This window comes from Photinus pyralis, unplaced genomic scaffold, assembly GCF_008802855.1.
Source record: "Photinus pyralis isolate 1611_PpyrPB1 unplaced genomic scaffold, Ppyr1.3 Ppyr1.4_LG5, whole genome shotgun sequence".
In the NCBI taxonomy this organism is placed as follows: domain Eukaryota; kingdom Metazoa; phylum Arthropoda; class Insecta; order Coleoptera; family Lampyridae; genus Photinus; species Photinus pyralis.
The window spans coordinates 42,423,481-42,446,743 of record NW_022170596.1 but is presented as its reverse complement, the minus strand read 5'-3'; the positions used below and the strand labels follow the sequence as shown (position 1 = coordinate 42,446,743).

At 36.7% G+C, this 23,263-nt stretch overlaps 1 protein-coding gene across 1 annotated transcript in view; it reads right to left on the bottom strand.

Annotated features, from left to right (window-relative positions):
* LOC116170996 (E3 ubiquitin-protein ligase UBR5) overlaps positions 1–22,356 on the bottom strand; it is a 37,100-nt gene extending 14,744 nt beyond the window's left edge. The window contains 27 exon segments of the mRNA XM_031487607.1: positions 2,120–2,349; positions 2,405–2,530; positions 2,583–2,739; positions 2,790–2,902; positions 2,964–3,208; positions 3,403–3,535; positions 3,587–3,871; positions 5,863–6,016; positions 6,068–6,248; positions 6,293–6,680; positions 6,729–6,856; positions 7,610–8,068; positions 8,121–8,538; positions 8,593–8,709; positions 15,088–15,367; positions 15,414–15,683; positions 15,832–16,082; positions 16,133–16,249; positions 16,295–16,608; positions 16,660–16,928; positions 16,978–17,159; positions 20,112–20,296; positions 20,418–20,626; positions 20,678–20,838; positions 20,885–21,063; positions 21,557–21,757; positions 22,158–22,356. Of these exon segments, the coding sequence (XP_031343467.1) occupies positions 2,120–2,349; positions 2,405–2,530; positions 2,583–2,739; positions 2,790–2,902; positions 2,964–3,208; positions 3,403–3,535; positions 3,587–3,871; positions 5,863–6,016; positions 6,068–6,248; positions 6,293–6,680; positions 6,729–6,856; positions 7,610–8,068; positions 8,121–8,538; positions 8,593–8,709; positions 15,088–15,367; positions 15,414–15,683; positions 15,832–16,082; positions 16,133–16,249; positions 16,295–16,608; positions 16,660–16,928; positions 16,978–17,159; positions 20,112–20,296; positions 20,418–20,626; positions 20,678–20,838; positions 20,885–21,063; positions 21,557–21,757; positions 22,158–22,219 (5,814 nt within the window). The 5' untranslated portion in view covers positions 22,220–22,356.
* Between the last annotated feature and the right edge of the window lie 907 nt (positions 22,357–23,263).

Sequence of the window (23,263 nt, the reverse complement as noted above, 5' to 3'; positions counted from 1 at the left end):
AAAGGTTGACTTATTTCATGTAGTGTCATTTAGGTTTATGCTAGTTGTATTGCGAAAATGCCTTTTTCAAGTGCAGATCAAAGAGATATGATCCAAATTTACTACACTTCTCATCGAAATGCCCACATGACTGCTGCAACATACTTTGCAGCGTTATCCAGAGGGGCAACAACCTAGTTTGAGGTATTTTTCTTTGCTGCACTTGGGCGAATATGGTTCTTTTAAAAGATGTAGACAGCAATATGGTGATAGGCCCAATTAATATGAGCAGGTAATTTTGCAAGCGGTTGAGATGAAAATCGAATTTCTACTTCTCTGACAACGCTGCAACCAGACAGATGGATCAAACTGTCAAACTTTTGTTGATAACAAAAGAACGTTTTGTTTTTCCAAAGCACTCTTCTCAAAAAATTAAAAATTGTATTTTTAGGAAAAATGTGATACTGAACCACTATGTGTGATATAACGTTGTAAAGAGAAAAAAAGACGTAATCCCAAAATGTCAAAATTCAATATGGCGCCCATAAGAAAAACTAAAGTTGCCACGTGTTTCTCCGTCATCTTGAACGTAATTAAAAACAGGATGCCATATTTGAAATCTCCATTAAAAAGTGTCCGAATAATGTGCTAATTAGAAATGTCTACTACGACTAGTTTATCATAAAAAAAATAAAAACGAAAATCAGAAATTTTCGTTTTTTGTGATATCTTCAAAAGTATTGAAGATATTTCAAATTTCTTTTCAGATTCTTATTCAGCACGGAAATTTGCAACTTTGCCCCCATTTAACCAACTTTCTATCTCTCTCAGATAAGTGAGATCCCCATAGTGGCACTCGAAAAATGGACACCGTGTATAGTAGCTATACCTACAATGCAAGCGTGTGCACTCCACATGTGACAGTGACAAGTGTATAAGTGTTTATAAAAATCCGCTTGTTGTCACCAATTAACCTCACGTTTTCTAAATAAATTACTGTGACACATGTCATTTTCCAAGGCTGCAATAGTCTCAAAACTTGAGTACTAGGAAAATTCCCCTAGAAAATAACTAAAATGTGCACATCATGGCAGCGCCCATGCTAGGGCCATTTCTACCTCTATGCAACTGTTTGATCAGCAGTCCATCTTAATTTATAAGTTCGTGGATGAAAATCTTCGTTAATATAAGTTATGGATTACCTTATATCATTGAACATGGACATGTAAATGGTAATAAGAATCTACAGGGCGATGTTTTTTTCAAGGGGCATGTTCCATTTTCAGAAATTTTTTTCGGTAGGTTGAAAAATAAGAAATTAATTTTCTGGTCTGTATAGAAACTTTTTGGTCTCTTGCGAGTCTTATTGAGAAGAAAATTAATTTTTGCTAATTAGATAAACAAAAGTAAAATTTCTAAAATGGTCCATTGGCCCTGGTTTTATTTCGATAATCTTTTATCAGTTTTGAAATTCTTGTATGTATTTGGATATGTTTATACATTAAAGGTAAATTGTGAAGTGTATGGTGAAATTATAAAACCCTGTAGATTGGTTAAAGAAGTGTTTGTGGACATTTGTTTATATGAACTTTTGATCTTAAAGTAATCCAAAGATTTAGCACATCATATTTAGAAACATCCTGTATATCTTCCATTTAATAAGGCACAACTTACCGTATAATGTAAAAAAAACTAACAACATAATCTAATGCAAAATTCTAGTATAAATGACTGCTGTCTTACGTTTTTTTTATATTTTTAAAAATGTTGAAAAAAACGAATTGGACCATTTTCTAATATTGCGCTATTGACACGTTAATATTTAATATAAAACAGACAAGCGCAATCAAAGTTTCTTAGGAAAATAGACTGCGACAGTTGAAACTGTTTCCCAATACTTATGAAAGTAATACTGCTACTTTGATATAAAAATGGAAAGAATGCTACACCAAAAGTATATTTCGTTATCCTTTATGGACTTCCAGAGATAACCTAGCCTTCTCAAACTGAAGATACAGAAAACACTCTTTGTGGAAGTTTTTTAACACTAGCACTATATGCAGCCTTAAAAAGTTAAAACTTAATATTTATTTTTAAACACGGTGTATTTTGTCAGTTTGAGAAAAAGAATTATATTTACCTGATCATTCCATGGGGGCAATGGTAACCCCTCTCTAAGGCTATCACCTTCGACTGCTTCAGACGAACCCGAACGCATGTAATATATTAAGGCATCAAAAACATATGCAACATGTTTTAAGGCAGATACATCTAATATAGGCAACGAATCTAAATGTTCGCTGTTGTGAGCTCTCATCAAAGACAGACAGTATGATAAAAATTCCCTTCTTGCTGAATGTGCATCGACATCTATATTATACAAGGAATGTTACTATAAGCAAATCAGTTACATGTGATCTCTTACTGTCTCTTTCTGGCCTGGAACGATTTCCGTCCACATTCGAACTGAAACCAACAATGCGAGTACCACTCGACGTGTTTGTTGATCCTGATATGGCGTGGCTACGACTCGTTCTTACTACTGGTGGAGCTTTGAGAATAAATAAAATTAGTCTGTACAAACTTTTAATGTGAACACTTACTTCCAACATGCACCCCCGAGCTGTGTAGTGGATGGGCAGGATGCGTCGGGTCGGCTGTGTGAGTCAGGGAAGCTCCAAATCTCAACTGAGCCTCAGTGGCATCCATAACTGTTAGTAACCAATCCCAAGTCGGTTTCAGTCGGAATTCGAGATAAATCTACAAAACTATCTAAATCCCATATACACCGTCGGCACATTTAAACTGACCTGAACATTACAAATATCATCCTGAGAGATGTCCAAGTGAGCAAATGAAGTGGGCATAATATGCAAATCTTGCATCAGCGATAATAAATCGGAAATTTGTCTAATAACAATTCCTAAAAGAAATTATTAATCTCACACAGAGCACAAAAACAAATCAGTTTGTTAATGTCATACCGAATGCTCTAGCTAAACAACTAGCAGTCGTTGCCATTGTTACAGGTTCGGTACTAGCAGCTACCGTCGCACTTCCCGCCGTGGATCTTCTAAGAGAACTTGGATCGATAAAAACAAGATTAGATCCGCCGGACAGCCGCACGCCCGTCGATCTGCTAGCTTCACGCGAGCGTATAGCCCACTGCATGTTTTGGGGCGCTAAATTACTTCGTTGGCCATGTCCGGTGACATTGCTGTAACGGCTTCTTTCATAGAGAGAACCAAAATTTATCACCATAACAAAAGCAAAAGAAGCATATCAAATTTCAAGAAAGTTAAAGGCTTCCATGCAACTATCTTTCGTTTACTCAAATTGACTAATGCGAAAATAAAAAAAAAACAAAACAAAAAAGGTTGCAAATCCAAGCCTAATAACATTAAATGAAAATTTCAGTAATACCTGCGACGCTCGAGCTGTTCATCCGTTAAGGTGTAATCTTCGGTGTCCTGCTCGTCTGTTTCGCCGGCTTCGCTTTCTTCCTCTTCCTGTTGACTCGATTCTCCGCTATCATCTTCGGGGAATAACAGCATACCTACAATAATAATGGGTGAAAAAATCACATTTCGGGTGCAATGTTTAAAACCTGTGTCAGACCCGGCGGTTGCTCCCGTTTGAACCGATCTTTGTGCGGACGCTGCATCTTGATTACTGTGATTGTCGTCGCTGTCCGACTCCGTTTCAGCCAACAAATCAAGCTCGGGGTCACTATCTTCGCCTTGAACCGCATTGCTTTCTTGCTGATCGACGGGAGCTTCCGACGATTCTCCGACGTTAAGTGAGGATTGTCTTACAGAGATGGAAATTTCGTGTTCGGCAGCATTGTCTTCATGCTCTGATGCGTTATCGTCATCGTTATCGATTGCCATGCCTAATTCATAACATGTTTTACTTAAAGATACTGCACATATATACAGGGTGTTAATTAAGTGCCAATAATACAGGGTGTGAATCCTTGGGTGATTTTAAACAGAAAAGTTTATATCAAGATATGTCCTAAACTTAATAAATAAAATTCTCAATTCACACCCCTTACGGACGTCACTGGTGAAAATTAAAAAAAAAAATGTACAACAAAAAATGATTAAAAAACTCACTTAAAATTTTAACACCCCATAGCTCAAAAACTAAGAGTTTTAAGACATATATGTTGATATAAACTTTTCTCTTTAAATTGTTGGGCAATTAAATATTATTATTATTATCATCCGAGGATTCACACCCTGTATTATTGACACTCAATTAATTAACACTCTGTATATTTACTGGAATTGTCCATTAAATTCAATTTATTAATTAAAATGACCATGCGGAGAAATTGGGAGTTCAAATTTTTTGTTATACCAAACAAGATAGAATTAAATGAGTGTTTTGTACAACTTCCAAAATTTGTAAATGTAATGAAACCTATGCAATCTTTTAGAGCACTTTTTCACATAAAAATAAAAAATTACAACTTTTTTTTGTAGGGCCGAATCCAAAACTATATGAAGGATTGGCTTTGAAAGCCTCAAGCCCAAGAGCTTGAAATTACAAGAATTCCCAGCAGGGCTTGAGGCGGATTTCTTAAAGGATAGGATAGAATTTTTTACGGTATTTCCAAATTATTACCTATAAATTTAATATTTAAAGAGCGAAAAAATCAATAAACCAGATCGTTTAGTGGGCCCCTATACTTTGCCAGGTGCCTTCAAAGTTTGAAAAAATATATACTGGCTGCCATGAATACATGAACACCCAGTATTAAGGTAAAGAGACCCAGGTTTTCTCACACTAATAATTTGAATTGCAATTAAAGGTTTAGATTTGCCATTTTTTTTACCCTAAGACTAAAAATATACCAAATATTAAGATAAAACAATAAACATTTAATACGATATACATGGTGGAAATTTTATGTGGAATACTGAATATATAATTTTGTTCAAGAAACAAGAAGTCTTTCTTGGTATCTAAAATTAGTTTGCTACCAATCAGATACTCCAAATTGTAGTCAGTGGCGTACGCCTGCGAATCCGAGGACGGTATATACAGTGAGTGGCTAAAATATGGAACAAATTCATTTAAAAATTAGGTGTTGTGTTTAAAAAAAAAGGCTCGCACACGTCTATGAGAATTGTTTGTTGCGCATCGTTTCATCACAGATTATTGAAAAAGATGGGGATTTTATTTTTCCAATTTTCCGTCTTTATTATGCAAAAAATTGAAAACTAATACGGTTGATTGACGTAAAATAATTTATTCTACAAAAAACCTTAATACATTTTTGCTCTAAGATAATTTGGGGAGCCAATAATCCCATGTTATGAATTTTACATTGAAATCCCTATGATGCGCTACGCAAGTCACCACCCTGTATAGAAAAATGTGTGTACTGTGTGTCCCATTTTTAAAGATAGACACTTTCGTTTTTAAACTGTCGCAACCCTGTTCCCCTTTTTTGTGAAAACGTTAATACCACAGTCAGCAGTGACTCACCATGTTTGTTTCTGAGATACAGGGTGAAAATGAAAAGTTTGACTTTTTGGGATATCATATCTTCCTACCCATGCAACATAGAAAACAAGTACACACTGCCTATTTTAGATTTTTACGTAGAATCCAGTGGCGTGGCCAAAAAAAAGTGTTTGACCACCGTTTTTGATTTGACTCCAAGTTGGTATTTTTTAAATACAACACCCTGTACATGTTAACGTCATTTTTTTGCATTCTTTTTCCTGATCATATTGATGTATCACAACATTACATTTTTTTAATTTTAGCCGTAGAATTCAATTCATGGAGATGGAGATTTTGTTACAGCCGTGATATGCTCCAGTCTCATACACAGTAGATTGTTACTCCTAGATTAGAATAACTTACTTTCGCCGTCATTGGTATCGTCAAGATCTCTGGCCGAACCTGCTCTTCGCACAGACTCTCCCAAAAACGGTAGTGGTTCAGAAATCGACGGATTTACAGAAGGACGGGTTCCAATGGGCGCCAAAGGGTCGACAAGGAACAGCTCTTCAGATCCCTAAAAAAAAATCAATGAACCTCGCCATCTCCAAAACAAATATAATTTTACATTAATTATCTCATTGATGGAAGTTGCTAGTGAAAATGGTGCCGTTGGTCTTGCCACCCCCAATCTTACAGGCGCTATCAACGAATCAGCGGTTTCGCATAGTTCCTCGATTGACACCTTTACCATTGAGCGGAACACACGCTTACACTTGCTTATCGGCAAATTGTACCCATTCACATTACTAAAAATAACTAATTAATTTGAGTTAAAGTGAAATATAACAACCTTCGACGTCTTGTAGAATTAGGTGCCATTTCCACACTAAATATGACGAATATCCTAACCACAGATCTAACAAATCGCCTCGCCACTGACGTGGCAAATTCTTTATGTTCTGGCTCTCCCTTTTTCATTTCTCTTACTAGCGTCTCGATTAACACCTCTAATACTTCAAGGTAACATTTAACCAATAAATAATGTGTAAATTTGTCTAAAAGTGTAGCTCCCGTTTGATTAGCAATGTAGGGTTGATCGTCACTTAAAGGTTCCTTGTCCTCTTTCGCACCCGACATAACCATGCTATGCACCGCTTTCCAATCTCCCAGTAAACATTCTAAAGCACGACGACTAAATCTGGGCGGTTCCAAGTCGTGTTCCGGCATATCAGATTCGACTAAAACTAATATGCAAGCTAAACCAAAACTAGAAGGCCAACACTTACTGTCAGAGGATGGCGTTTTATTTCTAGAATTCGCCGAGGCGGTCCTAGGACGAGCAGCGCGATATTGACGTTGTTCTTGATTTTGGCGTCCAACAGTTTGCGCCAAAAACAACAAAATACTCTCCCCTCTAAAATTACATGATAAAGAAAGTGAAAGTTAATTACCATAACATAATATGGATAGTATGTTCATATAGCCATCGATTTTCGTATTTTAAATAAAATAATATCTATGTACTAAGGTGACTTGATCAATAGGAAGGTTATCTTTTTATTAGATAATCTACCCTGTCATTTTTACCAAAGTCAATAGATTTAATTAAATACAAAACAGTGCAGTCCAGATCGAATATGCACACATAAAAGTGTGTTTCATAATTTATAAACATTAGTATACTGCATTCATTATAAGAAGGTAGTAGATGGCGCTGTGTTTGAAGATAAACACACACAGGAAAAATATAAAACAGGACCAAATTATTGTATAGTACAAATATTCAGCACTGCAAACAGAAATAAATCTTTGACAATAACAACTAATGACACTTTGGCAGTTTAGTTGGCAACATAAACTACCACCTTACAAAATTCACCAGTCGTTTTATGGTTCATTGTAATACTGACTTGTATTTTAACCAATCACACTGAAGGTCAAAGCTTCCCTATGCTTTCTACCGCTACCTTCTTAAAATGAATACAGTATAGACGAAAATGTGAATCTGGCATTATTGTACAAATGTGTGAAGAAGAAAGGGCTCCACCAAGGAAGTCCACAATAACTGATAACAATTTTACGTTTTTTTTACGTGGGATTGTCTCATCAAACTCGCAACATATTCTGAACATACTAATAGCAGCAAGGATTCTAGTTTGAAGCTTACCGAGAATTGGGCAGCACAACCAAGTTTGTGTCTTTTACAAGTCGCGTCAGCAACTCATAACGAACCGCCTGGTTGCCCATAACAAGCGCTTTACATTTGCACTTCTCCCAGCAGTCACAATAAGCAGTAGGGGACGTACGCTTAAGTTTGCAATCGTGACCCTTGTGACAAACTCGCGCGCATTCCGTACAACAACACAGTGTGCCGGTTAACCCACAGGTGCGACACTCGAAGATGTCTTGATTAATGTGCTCGGCTCCGGTCCAAGTAAAACTGCACGTGTCGTTACAACACAAAACGTGCAAAGGCGAATGGTCTGGGTTTGAACCGGTCGGGAAAATCATTTCTTTCTGTTCTTGTTGCGTTCCTAATTGTGTAATACGTTCGAAAATTTGCAAGGCCGCAGGATAGCTACGTGTAGACACCGCCAGCATGAAAGGAGTTTGACCTTGGGCATCTCTGAAAATTATTCGTAAAGCGATTAATATCATTTAATTTACATAATATTTACTTGGCAGAAAGTAATTCAACGAGATGCGGAGTTAGGACAGTCGAATCGTATAACAAGGTGTACAGGATTTGCATTGCGTTATTTCTGCGTTCTGCCGGATCCACAGTGACATTAATTGGTGCATTATTCAAGTTGGTAGAACCTTTATTAGTTGTACAACTGCTGAGGCCCATAAGACTGTCCTCGTCGCCCGATGCCACGTCAAAAGTTTCCGGCGGCCAACTCGGAGTTGGCAAATGATCTTCTTGAACATACGGTTGCTGATCAATCGAATTTGAGTTGTTAAGGTCTCGTTCACTGCGAATTGCTCGCCGCATCATTTCTCGTAAAGAAACCGATCTAGGTCCTAGAGCGTTAGTTATCACATTTATGCATTCCAGACCGGCGTTCGAATTGGATGCGGGAACATTATTCGTTTCTGTAAGTAACAAGTTAGGTTATGTTTTATGGTTCTAGAAAAATCTATGTGTACCATTGTCAGTTTCCTTATTTGATGTAGGAGTGCACATATTCACTATTGCGTGGAAAAGATTACGATTACCATCACATCGTTCCATTAGAACATTCTGGAGTGCAGATGGATTGGTTTCTGGAATAAAGTTTTGATTAAACTTATGCTTCTAATTGCAAAGGGATTGTGATTAAATAAGATAGTGTTCTGAACAGAGCTGGGAAGTGCTCCAGTACAAGTACTCTAATACTGTACTCCAAGTACATTCTGGGTACTCTTTACCCTGTACTGGAATACATTTTACATAAAGTACTCGTTACTCGTACCCGCCGTACACTGAATAAAAAATATACGATACTCGCATAAATATGCGGGTACTTTTTTTTCAAGTACTTTATTCCAAAACGCGCATTACAAAAATGTTACATTACAATTGACAACCCACACTCACCAATTGTGTTTTCTTAAAGACTTGAGCTTTGGGCATTTGAGGTAAATGAGTCATGGCCAGGGGCATATTTTCTATCACCGTTGTCAATTGTCTCAAGCATAGATAAAGAACGCTGACTAATTTGCAAGTATGATTACAAACCGGATAGGGAATTTGTGAATTGTTTTAGGTACCTTTACACTATAATATATCTCACATGATTTTTTATATGATATTTACTACCAACATATTTTTCGTATGAGTTTTAATGCTTTACTTTACACTTGACAGGTTTTTCATATGACTTTTAATACCAGAAGTTACGAAACCTATAACTTCTCTAAATTTAAATTAAAAATGGAAAATATTATACAATCCCAAATCTCCATCTTATAATATTGTTTTGAAGCGAAGACAATTGCAGAAAAGAAAAATAACCAACAAAATGGTTATAGAGGCGAGATAAAGGCCTTGGAATAACTACAATGCTATTTAAACAATTGAAGTATGAAAATCCCGCTAGCTCTAAAAATTTTACACGGATGAGTGTACCACTTATTAGAAAGATTACCCCAAACATTTGAAGAGTTAATTACCAATCAAGACACTATTTGACAATGTGTGTCTGAAAACACCACTATAACCAGACAACCAAATACTAATATACTCGTAAATATTTATTGCTCGATTTATTGTTTATGTAATTTATTCTTTCATTAGTAATATACCAACAATCATTGATTATACACACCTATAATCAATGATATAATCAAAAGTTTACTGGTTTACTCAAGTATTTAGCTTTTACACATGAAGTACAACAGCAAAATGCGAAAAGTAACCATAGAAGGGCGGGATCACTTGGATATTTAAAATAAGTCATGTCATTTGTCATGCAGAAATAGAAACATCCCTATTCCACGATTTACGTATTATTTCCATATTATTTCCTTATGATTTGTCTTATTATTATAAACTTATTATTATTATTATGACAGCCATAATACCAAAAATTGTATAGTGTAAACACAAATCTAAATGCTTGTTACTTATCATATGACAAATCACATGAGAAGTATGGTAGTGTAAAGGTAGATTTACTCATTGTTAAAAACTAGGTTAAAAAGGTATAGACAAATTAATGATTTTAAAATATGTCTAAAAACAAAACGGAAATAACTACCCAAGATATTGTTTATATTGCTGCCCTTCTATCATCATGACTCATGATCAGATTTTCATATTGAACTTCTTGTTAGTTGAATTGATTTTTGATTCGTTTGTAGCGGGAATCACACCAAAAATTAAAATGAATCAAATTCGTGTTCATGAACGGGAAGGTGAAGAGTGATATGATTGAGAAATACTTTACTCTACGTATGTACTCGAAAAAAGTAATCCTGAAATTCGAGTACTTGTACTCGGCGGGATGTGCAATGAGTAAAGTACTCGGTACTCTGTACTCTTTGCTCTCTTACTGCAAGTACCCAGTACCCAGTACTCGAGTACAATTTGCTAGTCCCAGCTCTGGTTCTGAAAACCTCTGTAAGAAGATTGTATAAGAATATGCATTATAATACTTTTAAGTGTGGAGTGTCACGTTAGGTTACGTAAATTTTTAATATAATCCCTACCCCAGTGAGGATCTATTATTATTCCTTTCTTAAATGTATACCCTTCAAAGAGTACAAACCCTACTATAATCAAATATCTATTAATATTAATTTGAAAATTAAAAAAATATTAGTACAGATGTACTAATATGTGGTTTTTCTTTAAATCATAAAACAAACCTTTATTGTTGTAGTACCTGTTATTTGTTATGTTTCAGTATTAACAAAGTACATCGCGTTATGAGATTATACAAAATGCTGTGTTGGCAAAGAAGAAGGTACATTAAAGGCGAATTCGAATCCGATACTTCCCTCAAGATAGAAATGAGATACCCTGTATCTAATAGAAAGTACAAATGCTGTTAGTGCCAAAAAACATGATGAAAAGTAAGATTATATACATCAAAAGTTGCAATGATCCAATGATCATAGAGAATCATTGGTGTAATGGTATACCAACTACAATGCAGCACTGTTCGTATGCTTTCCTACACATTTATTCTGTTCTATCGATTGCAAATTTCTGTTATAATTTGGGAGTTTGCCACACCGTGTTACAATGGTTTTTACCACACAATATGAAGTGTTTTGCCTAATACGGCTCCACCTTCCTTCAAAAGTCGAACTACAACCCCCACATACCAGTAATAACAATCTTAAACATAACAAACTTAGCTTTATATACAAAATATCAGTACACAAATATGTACGCTCTTTACTAAGGTAAATGATACACAAGTAAATCAACTCTCCTCAAACCAGACACAAATTTAAAAAAAAACGACGCCCCTTATTGGTACGTGCGCTTTTGTTGCGTAAAGGCGCTTCTGAAAATCGCTTCGTGCTACTTGTGGCGCTGCAAATCGCACCGTGTGAAGGGGTCACGCTACCAGCCGCTTCAAAAAATGCCTGGTAAGAAGGGGCACTAATACGTCCAAATGGATGTTATATAGGTAGGTATTTAAATTAGAAACACTTGTCATTCCTCGTCTACACTACAACTCTACAAATTCTCCTTCGGTTTTTCCAATACTCAAAATGTGGTGAACCCATTTCATCCTGCGTTTTTTGTTTTCTTACTCTTCATCATCCCTGGAAATTGCAGCTAAATCAGTTTATTTAAACTTTGTCCATTTTAAAATAACGATTTCTCTACGTTCTTCTTGACACTGGCTAAAATGAGCGCCAGTTGAGTGTAAAATGTGAATACTACCCCAAATTGTTATTACAGTCCAATACTGCACGCCGGCGTCCAAGCATTTTTGTTGCAATATAGCGAACACTTAAGTCCCATTCAGATAGGTGGTAGTGCGGTGCTGTTGCCTTGTTATGCGGTGCGGGATGGTGCTGTCATGTTGACATTTGCTTTCACAATCACCGCAAAATTGGCCCGCCTACACAAGTATGACCAATCAGCAGCAGCAAATTTGCTTTGACAGATCGCCACGACAAATATGTTGCGCTTCTATTGGTGCTTGCTAACGGTAGTGCAGAAAGTTTGAAGTTTACATACTTTCGGCACGCGGCTGCAATTCGTCTGCACTGCACATGTCATTGTGAATTGTCATATGGATATACGTATTTCAAACTTTTATACAAAGGCACCGCACCGCAACAGCACTGCACTACCACCTATCTGAATGGGGCTTTACACACCCAGTTATAACGCTAATGCAAAAACGTTGACAACTTAGCAAATTATAACTGTCAATTCTGACAGCCAGGTCCGTTGGTGACGTCACATATGACTTAAACGCGGGCAACATTACAAGTATAGGGATCGAGCAATCCTTATATTATATAGCATCCTTGTAATACACCTATGACGTGCGTGCAAACTTATGAACTTATGAAAATCTTGATTCTAGATTGTGGTGTGTGGAAGGATCGGCTGAGGATATTAAGCTTTACTAAATGTTTTCATAATACAGGGTGTTTTTTTAAAGCGTTACAAGGCAATATTTCGAAAATGGTTTTAAATATTGTTGTGTAAACGTCATTTTTTTTTAATAAGGCTTTTCGGGGTCATGCCCATTTTGCCTACGATGTAGTTATCTCAAACTAGGGATAGACAGTGGTTTTAACATTTCACGCACAGGGGCCGATCAGTGCGACTTTGTACCACACATAGGATGGCCACGGAAGGTTCAAATACATGTAAGGATATGGACACAGATGAATGTAACGGTTACAATACTATGGACGCACATATAGTTACAGTTTTAGTCTAATTGCTCTTACATAATCAATGATGACATCGTAGATTGGTTTACGGCAGCTATGTAGTAAGGTCGTGATATTTATGGGAAAGGCTACGCCTTTTTCGCTTAGCTTTTCTAATAGGTTTCTAATTTTGGCCTCACGCTTAACACAACTAAAAAACAGATGATTCAAGTCGCCCTGGGGATCTCCGCAATCACAGTTTGGGGAGTCTAGGATACCAATGGGCCGGATATTTACCGTGCCCAAACTTTAACCTTGCTATGGTAGTATAATAGAATCTAGAAATCTGAATGTTTGTGTAAACGTCATGTAGATGGAGAAATCTGAAACGGCTATTGTGATTAAAAGTACAATTAAACATCATGCCCTAGAAATTATCAAGAAGAACACATACAGAGACCCAGCAGATCAATAGAGGACTGGATTGGCCCATTAACCATAATAGCTGTGTAATGCCCGCCAAAACATAAAATCAAAAATGATCGATTCGAAAAATTCTACAACACTTTTAGTCATCGATTCAGAAACATCAGTCTGAAAAGATAGAAATCAAAGCATTCAATATTACCTAAAAAGTCTAAATATCAAAATTTGCATTTTTAGTGCTTTTTATTTTCAAAAAATTCAAAGATTGCAAAACAGCTGTCTAAGATATATTGGGTATTAGAACGTGTGAGCACGTCTCATACAAACTTAAAGAGTTGAAATGGTTAGGTATGGGAAACATGGGGAACATTTAGAACAGACTTCCAAATTTAGCACAATACATCCAAATTTGGAAAGTTTTTTTCCTATTATCTTCCTTTTCTATATACACTATGGCTCAAAAGTATTCACCCATCCAGTTATTGGCCGATAAAAAGGAAATTGGATAAAATTTAAAAGTTTATTCCCTGATAAACCTAGTTAACGCCTTACCGGTCTATCGTTGTTTGTAACCCTTTTCCTGAAGAAAATCATGACCATTTAATGTAAACTACTTTCTTCAGTTTTACTCTTGATACCCAGCTGGCCAGTTTATGAATAATAATTTAAATTTTGAAGTTGTCTGGAATAGAACAACCGAATGCAATGTTTATTTGTCGATCTTACTTGATTCATCTGCCTTTATTCTACCTGTAGAGAAGTTCAAATCAAAAAAAAACTTATTTCTGGTAAGTTTCAGTCAATAACATTGCTAAAATGGGGAAAGAGGAATTATAAAAAGAAACGATTAATTTGGGCTCGACAACTCTACAATTGGACTGTTGAAGACTGGAAAAAAGTCTTTTGGAGAGAATATAAAACCATTAATTTAGTATTTGTTATGTAGTATACCGAACGTGAACATTTACAATTTGAGTTTTATGCTGCCACTCAGATTTTTGTTTTTTATTAATTTAAAAGTACGGGTTAAGTGGAAGACCAACTATGTTGCAATAGTTTCTTTTTCTTTTTGTTATATTTCCGGTACTGTAATTAATCTTCACCTTTAAATGTATTTGTAAATACATTTAACAAAGACACATTACTATTATTATTATTGTAACATTGATCCGAAATTAACGTTTAAGGAACATGTTAGTAAAGTAGCCAAAACAATTTCCGATAACATATTTCTCTTAAGGCGTTTATGTGAAAACGTTTCCCCTAATATTTTACATATGGTGTATTTATCAGTGATTGAGACTCACTTACAAGTATATTACTGTAACATTGTTTGGGGTAATTGTACAAGTGCAACACGAATATTTGCTCTCCAACGTCATGCTATTAGAATTATAGGCAATCTGCAGTATAGAGAAGATTGCAAAAATGTGTTTATTAGATTCAGATTGTTGACATTTCCTTGCATATTTATACTACACTGTATTCTATATGCTGAGATTCGTATCAATGAACTTTGTGTAAGGTCCGATATACATAGTTATAATACACGAAATTGTAGTAATCTTGATCTAAAGCATTACAGATTACAAAAAACTCACAGAAGTTTTGTAAATATTTCGTTTGAGCTTTTTAACCTGCTGCCTGTCCAGACCAGGGATTTACCGTACAATAACCTGAAAACTAAATTAAAAAATTCCTTACTGAAGGCGCATTTTATACTATTAATGAATTTAAAGACTGTGATTTATGTGTAATTTAACATGAATGTATAAATGTTGTGTTGTTCCTTTTCACTTCTGTAAATGTTTTATCGACATGTTAACAGTAATAAATATTATTATTATTATTACAAATCTCTTACACACAATGTATGTAACTTACTTGAGTCAACTTCCAATTGTGCGAGTATTTGTCGGGTGCCTTCCACATCGCATCGCAAAATTTTGGGCATTAATATCTGCTGATCTAACGCTAAAACCACTATGGCCACTTGATTTTTCAAATTTTGCGCTGTTCCAGTTAAAGCGATAGTCCCCGTCCCGATGCATCGTATCGGAGGTAGATCGAGAGGTACAGGGTCACGAATTGCGTCGGCACAATCTTTCGCTAACGGATATATTGTACTATTCCCATCTCGTAGTATTAATACTGACTCGGTACTCTAAAAAGATGGCTTGAGAATGCGCACTCATCGTGTCTATTCTTACCTCTCCGGGACAGGTTAGTGTAATATTTTGTGCATATAAACCCATAAAGGAAGCGGTATCGCTAGGGAACGGATTCTCTTGCTCGACGCGTCCGCTGCTGATATTGTAAATAACATAACTTAATCTATTTCCAGATCTAACAATCGCGTGGATTCCCTGACCGTCGATCGCTATAGTCAAAATTTGACCGCTCGACTCAGAAATTTGAATGCGTCTTGGAGTGCGTTGAAAACAATCGGGCACGCGAGATGTCGAGGAGGACTTTAACACCTGATAAAGTGAGTGGACGTGAATTAAAATCATCGAATAAAAAATAAACAGAAGTTCAAAACATTTCTCCTCTAATATAAAATTTAATTGTCAATTCTTTGAACTCCTATGTAATTTTTATTCAATGCAAAACCGCACAATTATCTACCTGCAAATCGTCCTTCCGCATTAATCTACAGTCTTGCCAAATATCGTCGGCATCTTTCGAATCTCGATCTTTAGAGTGACTGGTTGGAAAACGAACGGCCGCATATGCGCCATCTACCTTTAACACGCGACCGATCGGTACACTCCTGACATCTTCAACGAAAATCACATCTCTTAGCAACCATTCCTCTTCGTCCTTTCGTTGGTCATTGGCCGCATCTGTACCAGAGACCGTCATCCTTTTCTGACGTTCTATAAAGAAAGTAAGTATAATCCACCAACACAGAACAGGCTGTTCTTACTGTGACTGTTAGTTATGCTACCCGTGTCACTGCATGTGCTTGAAGCAGGAGAAGGTGGGGGAGGCATATCGATTCTGTCTGCAGTTTCTTTATTTGAATTTTTTGTCGATAAATTACCTAAGCATCATTGTCAACATGGGAAATAACAAGGAGACGACTTACTTAGTCCACTCGTTCCGGGAGTCGCACTGTCGCGTGTTTTTTCTGAAGCAGTTGATGTGACAATTTGTGTATTGATTATTTTGAAAGTACAAGTGTCGCTTAGAGTCCATGCCGAATTTTGTAACTGGCCAACTTTTGGCACGCCCGCCGCGATGGTAAACGCAATCGCACCAGGATGATAGATCGGACTATTTTTCATACACACTTGCGATCCAGTGATAATGTCAGGTTGGTTAGTCGAGGGACGTTGTTTTCTGCATTTAGTACGATACTTTTCCCACAAGCGTTTCCTTTGAGTGAACGGTAACACACCCCTGCAATGAAATTGATAAAAATCTAATTGGGCGAGTGTAAAGTGCACGTACCACCAATATAGTGAACCACTTTCCAATCTGGCAACAGTGTACAATGGGCATGTATGCAAACTTGATATTCGATCCGTTTGAAATTCAGTGTACGCTTGAGCTGCATGCTCCAGTTTCGTTGAAGCAGGCGCCAACAACTCGTCCAGCCACGTCGCCACTTTACCGTTATCCGACGCAATTGTGCACCGTGTCGAACAAGCGGAGAGATGTATAATTTTTTCGCCTAAAAGACCGAGGGATTGCGCTTTCGGATGGTGAATATTGGGATTCTGCAATTAATTTAATTAATTTTTTCCTCGATGCCGGCAAATTTCTTACATCTGGATGCTTGTAAGGTTCTAAATCGTTCCAGCGCCACTGATAGATCTGTCCAGTTGTTGAAAGGGCAATTAGCTCACTATACAGTGCCGCAATCTGAGTAAAACGCCCAAATGAATCGGGCCAAAATTCTAAATCGTCCGATATCCATAAGGGACTAGCGGCGTCTTTCTTTTTGCTATCTGTTAATAAAAAGGTCAGGTCAGGATGAGATTTGTATCGGTTGATTTTTTTTTTTTGCAAACGCGCAGGTATCAACGTTTCTGTTATTAGGATAAGGTCCATTTTAACATACTACTGGAGTCAATAATATGAAAGTATCTGTAGTTCTTTTTTAGAGACGATAATGAAAAGGGTGGCGCAAAATTAGTCATCCAATTTTGGGTTTGAATAACTTTTTTCCTAAATAAACAAAACAATTGAGTAATGTAAGTCTTTATTTGGACCTTTAGAATTTTGTCTGTTTTCAAGTGGAAAAGATGTCAGTTAAGTCGTTGCAGCCAGTAACATTTGTGCACGTTTTATATCATTTTTCCCAGAGATTTCCACTGATAACTAGCATGTCTGTCGAATATTCTGCTTAAGGGCTGCAATTGTCTGGTGCTTCAAATAGCCCCAAGGAATTCCTTCTAAGGCGATCTTACTAGCCATGCCAAAGCACCAAAATGGGAGATTACGCGACCAGGAAACGTTTCCATCACGATATCCATTGTGACTCGTGCTGTATGTGCAGTTGCATCGTCTTGTTGAAACCACACACTTACCAACCCCATTCATCCAATTCCGGCATTAAGAATTAATTACGGACCCGTAGGGATCGCGAGTAACAATGACCGTATTTAAACACAAATTCATACACGGATTTTATAAAACAAAAATTTTGGTTATGGCCGAAATTCTTTCACCAAAATTCGCTGTAGCGCCTTTCTGGTGATGCCCAATTGCATGGCCCATCGTCTGGTTGCTGTTTCATTGTTCTAACGACATCGGCAACCACAGCCACACTCTACAAGGTCTCAAGTGGTTCCAGTGTGTTCGAGTCAAGCGCCTAAACGCTTGCCTGTTTGTATACTGCAGCTGTTTACTTCACAAATGTCAAATATGGTTGACGTTTTGCAAAAATACCATCTTCCGACAGGGTAATTAATTTCGCGCCACCTAGTATAAGATACACATGAAACTAATGCATGTAAGAATGAAGTAGTTTCCATATTATGTTCAGTTTCTCCTCTGCAGGCTCTGAGATTTCAAATGACATTTTTTAATTAAATTTGAGTAGTTCAAGGTCATTCGATTCTGTTCTTGTGTTAGTTGACAGAAAGAGGTCTGTTAAACGAACCTGATTCTGTTAAACGGACCTATTTCTACTGAATAGAGCTGATTTTAATGAACAAACCTGTTTCTGATACAGATACCTGTTTCCGTCAACAAACATAGGAACCAATGTTTATCTATCAATTTCTCACCGAAATTCAAATATTCATGGGAAGCAAAAATGTCAAAGATGTTTTTTTTTATTACAGGAAGAGTTGTGCTATTATTTGTTCGACTTTGTCTGTGTTATATGAAACTCCTATTTTTATAAGTTTTATTGATATACAGTTTTTTTTATCATTCAATTATGTATTGTGTGAATGTTTGCAATTTTTTGTGAAAAAATACTGATTACAAAAAAATGGCAGCCAATTAGTAATAATTACGATACACTGTGTCCAAACATAGAAGACATGACGACGTTCAAATTAGAGAAAATATGAGACTTGCAATGCAATATTTTTTATATGGCCCGTAAAAAAGTATGCTGCATTGAGTAGCATTTTTTATTACAAATACGATATACAGCACATACAAAAAAAAAATAAAAGTTGGACGCTGTTGGTTCCAACAGGATGGTGCACCTGCGCACAACGCAACACAACAATCGTGCAAGAATACCTATTGGAGAAATTTTCCATTTTCCAGGAAATTTGTTCAATAGGTGTTGTCACACTGTTAGGGCCACCATATTAATATATATTAATATGCTTAAGCGAAAGTAAAAATCAATTTACTGGGACCTTTGTGTTTACTTGCATACAGTAAAGATTTTATAGGCAATAAATTTGTGCCTCTTGCACCTAGTTATAAATTACGGAAAATTTAATGCCAGTACAGTGGAAAAGTAAAGTGACATTTTATCTCTGAGCATAAATAACTATGATCTAGGTGGCTATTGCGATCACAGTTTTTTGGACATGGTTTGGTAATCCCATCAAATATCGACGGGTTAGATTTTAGATCATTATAAGCAACTTTAAACAAATTAAAATTTTTCCGTCTTTACTTTGTGTAAACAACATCATGTAGACGTTATTTTGATCTAAACATCTAAAAATAATGATGAAATATCCTGTATATGAGAATATTTCAATTTATTACAATTACGTACATTTTTTATAAAATAAGCACAGAATTGGTTTGTTTTATTTGAAATTGTATTTCAGTGTTTGTTTTTCTTCTAAGAAATGTAGATACGTGATTTTTCTTTAAATTTCATCGCCTTTGTGGTTTATGTAATTTAGATCAGGTGTGAGAAGACACATCTGGTCGTTGAAATGAGGCGAAAATTAATTAACCCATGTGTTTTATCGCTGTTAAGAAATAAAGAAGAATTGCATACAAGGAAGCCAGTGTAGTACAGCTTGGCCTTTTCTAAAGGTTATTAAAAGTTTCTACCGTCAGAACAGCCCCCAAAGATTTGACCTTTTATTCGTCAAGAAAAAGTGAAACGTCAGCGTCTGTGTGTTGATAAAGTGCGCCTTATATCGCAAAACTTAGTACGACCAGATTATTTGGATTATTAACAAAACTAAGTAACTTTAAGATTTATTATTTTATTTGTTGGCCGTCTGCGTGCGGGGTAATATGCTGAAACAAGCTTTGTAAGCTTTTGTTTCTTCCACGGATTTTGTTTTAATTGTGTTTCATTGTGTTTTGGAATAAATGTTTGCCATCCAATCAGACAGTTCTCATGTCTGATTTTTGAGAGCTTGCATATAAGTTACCTGTGACATATAAAAAATTGTGAATACCTGCACGTTTGCGACCTTTGCTTTTTTTGTATAATTTGACTGGCCTAACAGTTAAAATCGTACCAGAATCTTTCTCGTAACCACTATCCCTCAAAGCACTCTCCAGCCACCGTCTCGGTCCAAAATACTGTCGGTCCCTCCATCGTGAAAAACTATCCCTATCTCGATCTCCAGAATTTGAATTCGAAGGTGGAGCGTCTCGATCTGCCAAGCGTCCTCTGCCGCTAGTGCCCCGACTGTTTAAAAAGCTTTGTTTGAGCAAAGTCAAACATCGCCGATGTAGGTTAGTTAGAACACACAAGCAAATAAAAAAGAAAGAGACAAAAACGGCCAAATCGACAGAAATTGCAAAAAAATTAATTTTCTTACTTTCTTATCCCGGAATAACCGAACATGTCCTCAGAGAACATGGCGTCCGCGTCAATAATAACGGAATGATCCGAATGGAATCCCCCATCCAGAAGTGATATAAGATCTTCTGGCACGTAAGAGTCTGTTGCGTCGTCACCTTCCTCACCTTCTTCGTCATCACGAGATAATAGGTTATTCACAGCTAAGTTTACGTCTAAATTGGTGCGCTATATACAAAAAAAATATCAGACACGTTACGTCAATGATCCAACCCATACCTGTAGCTCTCGAATGATAAGACTTCTACTTTTTCCTTGCAACACAACTTGCGCTTGGGTCACTAATTCCTCTGGAACGTAAGGTGCAGGTACCGTCACCATAGGTCGTCCACTACTTCCCCCACTGCTAGTTCCTATGATGACAGGTGCACCTCTGCTACCTGAAAACCACAGTAAATTTACAGAAATTGGTGGATCAAGACCAACCTCCGTGGTTGCTGCCCCTAATGGCGGTATTTGAAGATCTCATTATTCGAGCTCGTGTACGATTTATTTGTCGACCGCTGCCCGGTGGTTTGTTACTACTCGAACCGCTAGGGCCACTATTACCGCCTGCTCCTCCTCCACCTCCGCCGCCCGAACCCCCGCCACCGCCGCTGCCAGGTCTGCATAAAAGAACACTTAAGATCAGTTGTATGAATGTCTTTTACCCGAAATTAACAAATTGATTATTACAACTACGATGGACCATTCAAGCTGCAAGTATCATACTGAAAACAGCTCATAAACTCACAGTTCATAATTAATGTTTTAGCCAATGAATATTTTCCCAAAATTCAAAGTAAAAGGAGGATTTATTTGTAATACATGTTTCACGTATTTTGTATAATAAGACCTGATACACATAGTTTCTCAGCATCTCTTTGTCTAAAACCAAATTCCAAAATTAGTTTTTGAAAATTCTGACAGTTGAAACTTTCACATTTTCAAAAACCATGTGTGGATCTGTTCTATCTCACATTTAAAGATTCCCAATTTTGCCTAGATCCCAATACTCCCCCCAATTCATAAATAAAAGAAACTGCATAGTACTATAGTTGACATAGCACCCTTGAGATATCAGCAATACAAACTCTGCAAACATTTTTTTAAACTTACCTCTTGACAGGATCATTTTTACTGAGATCTAGTCGATCAGATATTACGCTAAATGAAACGCGACAAATTCGTCCATCTTCCAACAGTATAGCGATGTGCGCCGGTCCGAGGGCTATACGTTTAACGCCGATGCGTAGATTTGCGAAGGCTGCGTGTGATGTTTGACCGAAGCGATTTAATCGTTCCGCCACTTCTCGCAATCTGTTGAAATAAAATTACCAAATCAGATTACAGTTTGTCTAATGTGCATTGGTCCAAATCTAATTTGACACCAATGCACAATTTTGGTTTCATGATGCTTGCTCAAACTACAACAGACTAGTGATACCATGCGTGCTTGCAGTAGGCTCAAATGGACTAACGACCGAACCAATTGTGAGGGCTACTCAGTACAGTACTCTATTACTGTGAATACATTCACATTGCTTGTTTTGTATACAATTCAGTCCATGTGAAAACAACATTAGAATGGGTAGTTTTAAATTAGTAACTGAATAAAATTTAAGCAAATGTACACAATAACGATTCGTAGAAGTACAACAAGATTGAACGCAATAAGTAATGGAGGAAATCTTAAGAAAATTTTGCAGACAACGTTTACCTGTCATTAAATTGTTCTTCACTTCCCGGCAAAGGGTGAACAACAAATTGCAACGACGACATAATGTTCTCACAACTTATTAATTATTCAAAAGTTGCAGTATTTTAGATTGTACAATTTAAACACATTTTTTATGAACTCATTACAGAACAGACATTTTCTCAGTCGTCGATAGACAAGACCAAAATTTTGTCAAAATTCTAGAAGCAAATGGACACTGCTACCAACATGAACTTAATAATTGAAAATTCCCTAAAGAGTTCCGCGTTGTTGCCACTTTTTTAATGACAATTTGGACTCGATGTTTAGGCTAGGCGCGCACTGGCGATTTTCTCCCGCACGACTGTTTAGTCGCAACAATAAATCCAATTACGCCTTCGCTCGTAATAATAAAGCTAACGCGCAAGCTGTTTAAACAGAATTCATTTGAACACTGCGATCATTTAGTCGCCACGTGCGCCCCTATAAATTATTTTTTGTATTGTCAAATTACCGGACTTTTTTTGACCAAAAATCGTATGGAAAGTGGTACTTTTTTTAACGACTTTTACTATATACATGTCCATGGCGTTTCGTCCTGCCTATGACCAATAGCTCAATTGTTGAGTCACAAAAAATGGCGAATGTCAATGATATTATGCAATTGTGGGTATTAAGGATCACTATGCAAAAAAATTTCGTGTACAACACGTGTTGAAAGTGTCTTTTTTTCATGACTTTGCTTGATTCACTCGGGCTTCGCCCTCATTAATCAAACTACAAATTCATGAAAAAAAGTATCACTTTCAAAACTAGCTGTACAAATAATTATTTCGCGATTACAATTTTCCAACCACTGCGCCAAAAAATCACAAGTGCGCGGCCAACGTTAGATTGGGTGCGTGCGTGTATTTTCAATAGCAATAGAGATTTACATCCCTTGCAAAGTAAATGATGATCCATTGTCTAACTATTGCTTTCTTCGCACCTTTAACAACCCTCTTACTGTTTTTGATTCAGTTATCTGTAGTTTCGGTATCATAGTTATAGGTACTCTAAAATATTTTATATTACCTGAACTTTAGTACGGTCAAGTTTGCACTTGGACACCGACTTTTGTGATAAGT